General features: G+C 41.5%; 1 protein-coding gene across 1 annotated transcript; it reads right to left on the bottom strand.

Moving 5' to 3' along the window:
* Positions 1–4,040: 4,040 nt before the first annotated feature.
* On the bottom strand, positions 4,041–7,996 carry lrrc59 (leucine rich repeat containing 59). Its single transcript, XM_010866030.4, has 8 exons — positions 7,786–7,996; positions 7,384–7,501; positions 7,204–7,263; positions 6,886–7,044; positions 6,659–6,763; positions 6,336–6,408; positions 5,373–5,567; positions 4,041–5,280 (listed from the first exon to the last, which is right to left on the bottom strand). Exons 2-8 carry the CDS (start codon positions 7,480–7,482, stop codon positions 4,928–4,930), a joined length of 1,044 nt encoding a protein of 347 aa, XP_010864332.2. The 5' UTR covers positions 7,483–7,501; positions 7,786–7,996; the 3' UTR covers positions 4,041–4,927.
* Between the last annotated feature and the right edge of the window lie 3,212 nt (positions 7,997–11,208).

Raw genomic sequence — 11,208 nt, 5'->3', positions numbered from 1 at the left:
CCAAGTGTCCACGTGTCATCATCCATGACAGCCTGTTGCGCGAAGGTATAAATCAATCAATCAAATGTATTTATAAAGCCCTTTTTACATCAGCAGGTATCACAAAGAGCTTTTACAAAACACCTGGCCTTAAACCCCAAGGAGCAAACAAGTCATTTTAAACTTTAGGAGGACATGAGGTCCTGGTCCACACCTGCAGAGTACCTGGTTTGGGGGGGGGGTCGTTGCTGTCCTTGTCCATCTGGTCATACTTATGACCTAGTCTAAATTTAAATAGACTCAGGATTTAGCCCACATGCATTTATTAATATTTCCAATTGGACTCTTAATATCTCACCTGGCACAACCAGAAGAGGACTGGTCACCCCTCTGAGCCTGGGTCCTCTCTTCCTAAATTTCAGCTTTCTTTGGGTGAGGCCCCGGACAGGGCCCAACAGGCAGGAAATCAGACATCAACCAAAGGGACACCGACCAACCACCCTGAATGAGGGCCGAGTATTGCCAGTAGAGTACAGTCCAAGTGCGCAACAGAGAGACAACAAGCCAGTGACTCTTCCCCCGAAAGGCATTTGAGGGAGGGCATCCCATCTGTGACGTGCTGTCTAAACTCCCATAGCAGACCTGCCAACATACGCAAATTTTGCGTACCAACTAAGTAATTCTCTGCATATACGCATGTACGAGATCCAAGTTAAAAGTACGGAAAAATTAGTAGGCCCTAATTATTGTTATCGTTTTTACATTTTAATAAAATCCACTGAGTAAATCAAAATCCCGGTTCTCGAGATAAAACACAGACATGTATGGAGTTTGTGTCAATGCACATGGAGATGTATACATTCGAAGTAGCTATGTCTGTCCCACCTGTTGTGAGGCTGAGTTCGCCTTCTGTCGGCTGTAGGTAAACACATGGACAAATCCTTTTTCTAGTCCGGGTTTTTGAGCAAAGTTTGCATGTGCTTAAAACATTTGTTAACGTTGTGTTTTTGTGTCTGACACGTGATTGTATGGTTTTTGTCTGCTTGTTGGCCATAAGTTAGGTAATTGTTTCGAGTTAACGTTAGCGGACATAAGATGGATGTTCAGTGGCTCTTATTGCCAGCAGTCGACTCACATTTCCTTGTTAAAGAAATCAAATAAAAATAACTGGTCGCATTTGTGCTGACTGTGAGACATTTTCCACGTAACATTATGAGGATCACGCAACCTGATCGACTGTCACAAAAATAATTACGAAAGTATAATCCAAAATAAATATAAACATCTTGGCATTAAATGGAGTCGGGAGTTTAGAAGATTGAATGTCTGGTATTACCTATAGAGACAATGCTTCTAAAATGCCTTTGCACTAGATTTGAGATTTAGTGAATTTAAATAAGTATGCTCAGATTCCGGACGCTCAGATTCCGTTTGCGATAGCCAAAGCTTTGTGTCGCTAGTTTGCAGTCTGTATCCATGTGATCATTAGTTTTTAAGGTTTTCAAAATGATTTTGCTTATTGTGTTGATTAGGCACCTGTCTAAAAAGACAATACCTGTTATTGGCCCAGTTTGAGAGTTGACAAGCGTTCCCTTACTGTATAGACTACACTCAGGAGCATTCCAAAAACTATAAATAACTATCAACATTCTACACAGTACATACATGAAATGGAGTAGACATACAGACAATCTACACTCACCTAAAGGATTATTAGGAACACTATACTAATACTGTGTTTGACCCCCTTTCGCCTTAAGAACTGCCTTAATTCTACGTGGCATTGATTCAACAAGGTGCTGAAAGCATTCTTTAGAAATGTTGGCCCATATTGATAGGATAGCACATCCCAAAGATGCTCTATTGGGTTGAGATCTGGTGACTGTGGGGGCCATTTCAGTACAGTGAACTCATTGTCATGTTCAAGAAACCAATTTGAAATGATTTGAGCTTTGTGACATGGTGCATTATCCTGCTGGAAGTAGCCATCAGAGGATGGGTACATGGTGGTCATAAAGGGATGGACATGGTCAGAAACAATGTTTAGGTAGGCCGTGGCATTTAAACGATGCCCAATTGGCACTAAGGGGCCTAAAGTGTGCCAAGAAAACATCCCCCACACCATTACACCACCACCACCAGCCTGCACAGTGGTAACAAGGCATGATGGATCCATGTTCTCATTCTGTTTACGCCAAATTCTGACTCTACCATCTGAATGTCTCAACAGAAATCGAGACTCATCAGACCAGGCAACATTCTTCCAGTCTTCAACTGTCCAATTTTGGTGAGCTCGTGCAAATTGTAGCCTCTTTTTCCTATTTGTAGTGGAGATGAGTGGTACCCAGTGGGGTCTTCTGCTGTTGTAGCCCATCCGCCTCAAGGTTGTGCGTGTTGTGGCTTCACAAATGCTTTGCTGCATACCTCGGTTGTAACGAGTGGTTATTTCAGTCAAAGTTGCTCTTCTATCAGCTTGAATCAGTCAGCCCATTCTCCTCTGACCTCTAGCATCAACAAGGCATTTTCACCCACATGACTGCCGCATATTGGATGTTTTTCCCTTTTCACACCATTCTTTGTAAACCCTAGAAATGGTTGTGCGTAAAAATCCCAGTAACTGAGCAGATTGTGAAACCGTCTGGCACCAACAACCATGCCACACTCAGAATTGCTTAAATCACCTTTCTTTCCCATTCTGACATTCAGTTTGGAGTTCAGGAGATTGTCTTGACCAGGACCACACCCCTAAATGCATTGAAGCAACTACCATGTGATCGGTTGATTAGATAATTGCATTAATGAGAAATTGATCCTTATGATAAACATAATCCTTATGTTTCACGTTTTAATAAAATACCAGGGAACTGGGTAGTTTGAAAATTTTTCTAAACAAACAATCCAGTGCTCTATAAAGAACAAAACAAACAGAATGCCATCAAGAAAGACCTTATTCCAAACTTGTATAGACTTGATTTGGTACAACAGTATAATTGCAGTCAGACTCGAGCCTGAGGGGGCCCAATTTGCCACACGCATCTGGTAATTGGACAGGGTTGGCAGGTCTGCCTTAGTAAACCATGGGAGTTTAGAACAGGCCAGAGAACACGCAAATGAAATGAGACTAAGTTGTTGACATTCACAAATCAACCAATGGATATAAAATGATAGCTACTAACCTATATAGTCTGAAAATAACATCTGCAATATTAGGACTAATTAATAAATGTAAAACATATCTGTGATGAACCTACCTGGAAGAGGATACGTGGATGTTTTTTCCCCACAAGTGAGAAAGATGGTTCAAGTGGTCAAACATTTCCTAGGATCACAGTGGGAGAACTGCAGAAGTTGGTTACATCTTCGGGTCAAATAAATGTCCAATCAAACCAGTTCTAGAGGGCCAAGTTCTAGAGGGCCAACCTTCAACTGGTTGTTTAGATCTCAGTTGAAAGGAAAAAAACTAAAACCTTCCAACTCTAGGGCCCTCTAAGGAATCTGTTTGACACCGGCAATCTAAAGTATCTCCCATTTCACACAAAAATGTTTCACTGATCATACAATCAAGCTTTTGTAATGGCCATCATAGTCCCCTGACCTATATTCTTTGAAACCATGTTGGATGAGCTGATGACTGAAGGATCTGGTGTGTCTGTACAAAAGATGGGTCTCATCACCCCTATGTGTTCTCCCAACATAGGAGACCCTGCAGAGCTGTTGTGTGTAGGGTTACTGATGTACCTTCAAACAACATTCTGGGCGATGGGAAGCAGGGTTACCCACACTTCTACATTTGTTTTCAGTAGCTTCTGTTGTACAGTAAAGTGTGAAGTATAATTGAGTGTCGTAATGAATAGGAGTACAAGGATGTGTGTGTGTTTGGGGGGGTGGGGGGGTCTTTCACCCCCCCCCCCCCCACTGGTACAGATGGGACAACATGATAATTGTGCTGTTTAGGGCATCAAGCACTTTTTCAAGAATTCTAGAAGTGCAACTAACCATCTGGTTAGCATTAAATATTTTACTGGTACTGATTGTTACTTTAAACACTGCAAACACTTTCATTCAGCTTATATGCATTTATTTATGCTGACAGTCCTTGAATGGTGGCAAAGCATTACAACAAAGAGTGCAGCCAACTTGCCTTGACAGATGGAAGAGGGGAGCATTACAGCCTCAGCGAACATGCTCAGACTGCCTAAACCAACCATAGATGCATACCATTAATAATATGATCTGATTGGCTCAAATACTGGCCAATATCTCACTTATTAGCAGTTGAACTTTAAGACATCAATGCAGCGCAGAAGGGGGCTGTCATTAATGCCAAATCCTAAATTAACCCTGCTTTGCTCTTTTGCAGGTCTGTAAGGAATAAACAGATGAAAGCAGAATGTAGAATAAAGTATTATAAGTATGAAAGTATTCCTATACAGTTCTCATCATGGTGTCTGAACATATGGGCAGCATCAAAGCAATCTCCATTTTTAAGAAGTCAATTGTTTTCTTCCTGATTGGTTGATCCATCCTGATGAAATTGCTCCCAACAAGTCATCCCAAGGTATCAGCCACTGAAGTCGGTTGACTATTAAAAAGTGTGAATCTATAATGGCATTTGCCATTCTAAAACTGCCTTTTGCCTGCTCTGTATTAGCTTAGTATTAGTTTGTTCACAATATTGGTCCTTTCAGATCTACAAAGCCCAGAGCTTTGCGGTTAACTTGGGAGTGAGCAAGAGTTAGAGGCCCCAATCACACCCTATTCTCTTTTTAATAGTGCATTACCTTGCACTCAAATCAAATAGTATAGGGCTTAGGGTGCAAGTGGCTTGACATGTAGACAGCCAGTGATTAAAAACAGAGTGCATACAAAGAGGAACCCTGGAGCGATGACAGGACAATTCCATAGGAATTTAAGCAGGTCGTCCATCTTTTTCCTTGTTAATTTTTCTTCAGTTTTCTACTGTTTCCACAGGTTCTGTCACTGTTGCCGTGGGTACGAGGGGTTTGAGGAGTTGTGGTGCCAGAGAAGAAAGTTTCTGCAGCAGTTCTCTGGCTCTGATATCTACTTCCTGTACCAGCTCTCTGACCTTTAGATCGACTTTCTGTTCCCGGACCCAGGATAGGCCATCCCCCACGGCACTGTTGACTGGTACACACATTGCCTCGTCGTTTAGCCCTGTCAGCTGACACACACCGACAACACCAGCCAATCCCAACAGCAACAGGAGGAGGAGCTTGAAAAGCAGGCCAATGAGAGTGTGTCTCTGGGCCTTGGGGGCGGATTCAACTGCTGCTTTCTTATCTACAGAGAGAGACAGATTTAGGTCAATGAGTGCACAGCCTGGTCAACTACTGCTACACAACTTCAGTCAAGAACCTGGAACAAACCAATACCTGCTACTGCCTGCCCAGTCCTCCTCCTCTTCTCCTCCTTTCTCTTATTCTTCTGTTCCTGGACAGCCATGGCAGCAATGTGAGCATTGTATTCCTTCCTCTTTCTTTCCTTTTCCTCAGCCTTCTCTCGTTTACGAGCCTCTCTCTCCTTGGCTTCTCTCTCTCTCTGCTTTGCCTCTTTCTTCTTCTCCAGTTCTAAATGAGATGGAGGGATGAAAACATCATCAGTTTATATCCCACGCCCAAATTGTAATATGCCATTCTTACTGCAAATAATACACAGCAAAGTCTATAGTATGTTCCAAATTGTACTCTACAGCATATAATAAGTACTTCTGACCAGAACCAAATGCTCAAGTCAATAGACTACACTGGGATCCATTTTGGACACAGCATCATTGAATGGTTGGTTAATGTGACTAGTTAGTTGGTTGGTGGAGCCTAATGATTAACATGGACTGGTTAGTTGGTTGGTGGAGCCTAATGACTAAAGTGGACTGGTTAGTTGGTTGGTGGAGCCTAATGACTAACGTGGACTGGTTAGTTGGTGGAGCCTAATGACTAACGTGGACTGGTTAGTTGGTGGAGCCTAATGACTAACGTGGACTGGTTAGTTGGTGGAGCCTAATGACTAACGTGGACTGGTTAGTTGGTGGAGCCTAATGACTAATGTGGACTGGTTAGTTGGTTGGTGGAGCCTAATGACTAACGTGGACTGGTTAGTTGGTTGGTGGAGCCTAATGACTAACGTGGACTGGTTAGTTGGTTGGTGGAGCCTAATGACTAACGTGGACTGGTTAGTTGGTTGGTGGAGCCTAATGACTAACGTGGACTGGTTAGTTGGTTGGTGTAGCCTAATGATTAACGTGGACTGGTTAGTTGGTTGGTGGAGCCTAATGATTAACGTGGACTGGTTAGTTGGTGAAGCCCACTGATCCTGTCTGACACCATTGCAGTACCCACCTTTCTCCTTTTGAAGGCGCCGCTCCCTCTCCTTGTCCACCTCGTCCTGAAGGATCCTCATGTGCTGGAGAACCTAGAACCACATTGCAGCCGCCTGGAACAAACATTTGGTGTATACCCACGCCTCTTTTTCTTTATTTCCCCTCTCTCCTTTACCCACCCCATCTCCCTCTACCCTTTTGATGAAGAGTTGCTGAAGCTCCTCTCCTTCCCTTTGCCTGTCTTCCCATCCCCCCTCCTCACATTTAACTCCTCTTCCTCCACCCCAGCCTCCACACTGTATCTCATTTACCTCCCCTCTTCCTCCCCCCTGCCAGTCTTACCCTCACAGCACACTGTTTACATTGTTTTTCATCCAGACAGTCTCCTGCAGCTTTGGCCAGGTTGATTTCCAGAGGGTTGTCCTTTAGATCCAGCCACTTCAGATTCTGCACGCACATGCACACAAAGAAGCCTATTAAGAATGTGTAAAGTATTTAAATCTTCAAACTACATCCTAATGTGATTCTAATTGTCTTGTGCGCTACGGCGCGATGATAGTGATAGCCACCTTCAGCTGTGAGAAGCTGACAGGCAGAATGGTTAGCTTGTTGTTGTACAGGTCCAGCTGTTGCAGGTTGCTAAGGCGACCCAGGTCATCCGGTAGAACAGTCAGCTGGTTCTTACTCAGGTCCACCTTGATCAGGTGACTCAGGCTGCAGAACTCCAACTGGATAGACAAAAACACACATTCACCTAACTCACTTCTTCCCATCCATGATCCACAGCAGAAAGTCTAGGAATGCTACTTAGAGGGGCTACAAGGAATGCTGAAGATTGCAGTATGCAGTGTTTGGCTTTGGGGCTGGGTTAATACGAGGTTACTCACAGGCAGAGAACTTATGTTGTTGCAGGACAGATCCAGGACTGTAACTTTAGGGAAGGCAGCCTGAAAACAAAACATCATGACTATTGCCAGAAATAGGTGTTTACAAAAGTTACTTTGTACTGTGTGTGTGTGTGTGTGTGTGTGTGTGTGTGTGTGTGTGTGTGTGTGCTATATGCCTACCAGTTCTTTAACAGGAACTTCAGTGAGGTTACAGAGACTCAGATCCATTTCATTGCCATCGATTTTGTCCTTAAGATTCAACACCTTGCTTTTACTCATCCTGAGACTTGAATGGGGGCTGGGGTAGAAAACGTAAAAACTTTCAAACATGCCTTGAATCTAGCTGATGTGACTATGACACACTATGATTTGCCCTTTTGTAGCCTCCTAACGTCGATACGTTTGTGGTGAATAATAGCTGCCTAGCTAACTAACGCAGGCTAACATTATTATTTTTAATTGCAATAATTTCTCATGTACATGTAGCAGGTAACTTCTACAAAATTGCATCTTGTTGTAGCTTGCTAAAGTTGCTACGCTGCTAGCTAACTGACGTTAGTGACAACGCAGCAAACTACTCACCTATTTCAAAGATAATTGGCAGCTGTTTTCCAAAGCTTCTAACGCGTCTTATCTTTCTACTAACAAACACTAAATGAATATCTAATTTAAACACAGTTGCTATAACGTGGTCGAACGACGCAATTCAATCACTGCCAAATCTGTCATGCGAAGATAGTGAGTCAGTGGCTACAATGAAAATCCACGTCATTTATTCATCAGCGTCTTGTGAGCAACATTAAAGAAACACTTCCGCGTCACGAAAATCTGGAATTTTTCTAAATAAAAGAGACCAACGAATTACTTAAAAACTGAGATAAATTGAGTTTATTAATTGTTTAAGAAAATGTACCTCTCAAAACATTGACAACAATTCAGATTTAAGAGTAATTTCGATAGAAAGTGGGTATTAAAACACGTTCCAAGGGCAAAATTCAGACAATGCCAATGACTGAATATGGAATACATATTGTCTCATAAACTATTAAATATTCCACAGAGAAAACAATGTAGGAAATGTTCAGGAGAATGTGTAGAGTAAGACAAACCTGTCTAATCATGGGGAATGGTAATCTACATCTAGCAACACAGTATTTCCACGCCCTCTTCTTCCACAATGTAACTCAATGGATATGAAATACATATTGACTCATACAGAAAAAAACTATATTATACGCTGCAGTGAATGTATTGTAGGAAATGTTCAGAAGACTCTATAGAACGATTATATGCAAAAATATCAAGGGGCACTGTGTATTTGCAATTGTTGTGGCCAATGGTATGGGCGGAGTAAAACACCAGCAACAATTGTAAATACACAGTGCCCCTTGATTTATTTGCACATAATCACTCTATAGAGTCTCCTGAACCTTTCCTACAATACATTCACTGCGGCGTATAGAATAGTTTTTTCTGTATGAGTCAATGTGTATTTCATATCCTTTGAGTTACATTGGCCCTCATTTATCATTCTTGCGTAGAAACGGGCATATATGTTGGCGTAAGACACAGGTGTCAAACCGGTTCCACGGAGGGCCGAGTGTCTGCAGGTTTTCGGATGGATATGAAATACATATTGACTCATACAGAAAAAAACTATATTATACGCTGCAGTGAATGTATTGTAGGAAATGTTCAGAAGACTCTATAGAACGATTATATGCAAAAATATCAAGGGGCACTGTGTATTTGCAATTGTTGTGGCCAATGGTATGGGCGGAGTAAAACACCAGCAACAATTGTAAATACACAGTGCCCCTTGATTTATTTGCACATAATCACTCTATAGAGTCTCCTGAACCTTTCCTACAATACATTCACTGCGGCGTATAGAATAGTTTTTTCTGTATGAGTCAATGTGTATTTCATATCCTTTGAGTTACATTGGCCCTCATTTATCATTCTTGCGTAGAAACGGGCATATATGTTGGCGTAAGACACAGGTGTCAAACCGGTTCCACGGAGGGCCGAGTGTCTGCAGGTTTTCGCTCTCACCTTGTACCTGATTGATTAATTAGTTCACTAATTGGTTAATTTCTACCCCCACCTGGTTGTTCAGGTCTGACCTGGGAACCAATTTAAAGGAAAACCCAAAGACCTGCAGACACTCGGCCCTCCGTGGAACCGGTTTGACACCCCTGGCGTAAGATTTTGCTTACACTCCTCTCACCGCCTGATTTATGAAGCTGTGCGTACCTTTAAAATCCAGGTGTACGCAATACCTGCCCTTGATAAATGCCGCGGCTGAAAACGATCGCCATTAGAATAACACGCCCCTATATATTCAAGTCTCCGCTTCCCCCACGCCCTCATTTTACGCCATGGACACACGGAAGACGGCAAAAAAGAGAAACCTGTCTGACGTAGAGATTGAGACGATCACCAGAGAGGTAGAAATAAATAAAATTGTTTCATTTGGCAGTTTAAAAAGCGGAATAAAAGATGATGATGTGATGTGGAGTACCATTCATTCACATTAATAATTGCATGACAATTTGTAATATTCGTCTTATTATTTCATGATATTTATTATTAATGACGTTTATTTGTTATTTAGAAGAAGAATGTCGTTATTATTATTATTTCTATTATTATTTAAAAGAAGAATGTCATTTTTATTATTTTGTCAGTCTGAATTATATTTTGGTCATTAAAAGCCTTTTATTATTGAACCCAGTCCATGCGCAACTGCCGGGCCTAACCCTGAAACGTTATGTAAAGCGCACAGGCTCGCATCTGAAGGAATACATATAAATCAAATGCTTTGGTAAAGTCACACAAATTAAACCTTGAAGTCCATGTTGCACAAAAATAAACACTGAAGTTTGTAATTATGTTGTTGTTTTTTTTTACAGTGGGTCATAATATATCATATCTTTTAGTTTGTCAGTGCGTTAGGATTTTTTTTTCTGTGCATTTCCGCACTAACTCAAAACGTGCGTACACCACCTCCTGAGCTGGCGTAGGATTTGAGAGTGCTGTACGCCAACGTCCATATTGATAAATCTCAAAGTCACCGTTGTTTTGGGTGTACGCCAGGTGTACGCTGGAAATTTGGTGTACGCACTTTTGACAAATGAGGGCCATTGTGACCAATAGGATCTAGGATGGGTGCTGTAAAATGCCAGCAACAATTGCAAATACACAGGGCCCCTTGATTTTTTTGCATATAATTATTCTACCCACTCTCCTGAACATTTCCTACAATACATTTTTACTATGTACACTAAGCAAAGTGTCAAAATCGATACATTTAATATTATTAAAATCGCGTTTTACCTCAGACTTCTATTTCAAAGGCAAAATCCGAAAACCGGAAGTCTAATTGTTGCTACGGAATCTCTAATGTTGCCTGCATGACGCTACTTTATTTATTCAGCTAATCGACCAGTCCAGGTGGACTGCAAATGTAAAAGCATACTGCCACCTACATTTTGGGGGTGTAACTTGCAAGAGTCTTACACGTACACACATTGTAGGTTTTACTCTCCTTGTGGGGACCTAAAACTATTAAAATTCAACTGTAATCCTAAATCTAGTCTCGCGAGGCCTCACCTCCAATCTCGTCTGGCCTCCTTGGAGGTCTAGAAACTTGCCGCTGATCACAGATAATAGAACATAATAGATGGGTTGATGCCCCTATAAATAAAAAATGGATCAATTTGACAGTCATCTTACCTGGGACCTGTTCTAAACAATCTACAATACAAGCACATGGTAGAAGTGTCATTTCAGTTCTTCTAACAGTTACATTTCATTAATAATATATAAATAGAGACGGTCATGCATAGCATAAAACATAAACTGACTGTACTTTTCAGAATATTAACCAACAAATCCATGTGGAATATTTTTCAATAATTATTAAAGAGTACAAAATGGCTATGGTCGAATGTAGGAAGATACAGGATATTACTTTAAATACAATGCAAATGTATATTTCTT

Source organism: Esox lucius, chromosome 6 (genome assembly GCF_011004845.1).
Source record: "Esox lucius isolate fEsoLuc1 chromosome 6, fEsoLuc1.pri, whole genome shotgun sequence".
Lineage (NCBI taxonomy): Eukaryota > Metazoa > Chordata > Actinopteri > Esociformes > Esocidae > Esox > Esox lucius.
This window is presented reverse-complemented; position numbering and strand designations above follow the sequence as displayed.

What these genes read in the sequence shown, in the direction of transcription:
- lrrc59 (XM_010866030.4), bottom strand. Translation starts at nt 7,482, where the DNA reads ATGAGTAAAAGCAAGGTGTTGAATCTTAAGGACAAAATCGATGGCAAT. An exon ending in AAGTTCCTGTTAAAGAACTG is followed by an intron (nt 7,264 to 7,383) that starts GTAGGCATATAG and finishes TTTTGTTTTCAG; the next exon opens with GCTGCCTTCCCTAAAGTTAC. An exon ending in GTAAACAGTGTGCTGTGAGG is followed by an intron (nt 6,409 to 6,658) that starts GTAAGACTGGCA and finishes ATGTGGTTCTAG; the next exon opens with GTTCTCCAGCACATGAGGAT.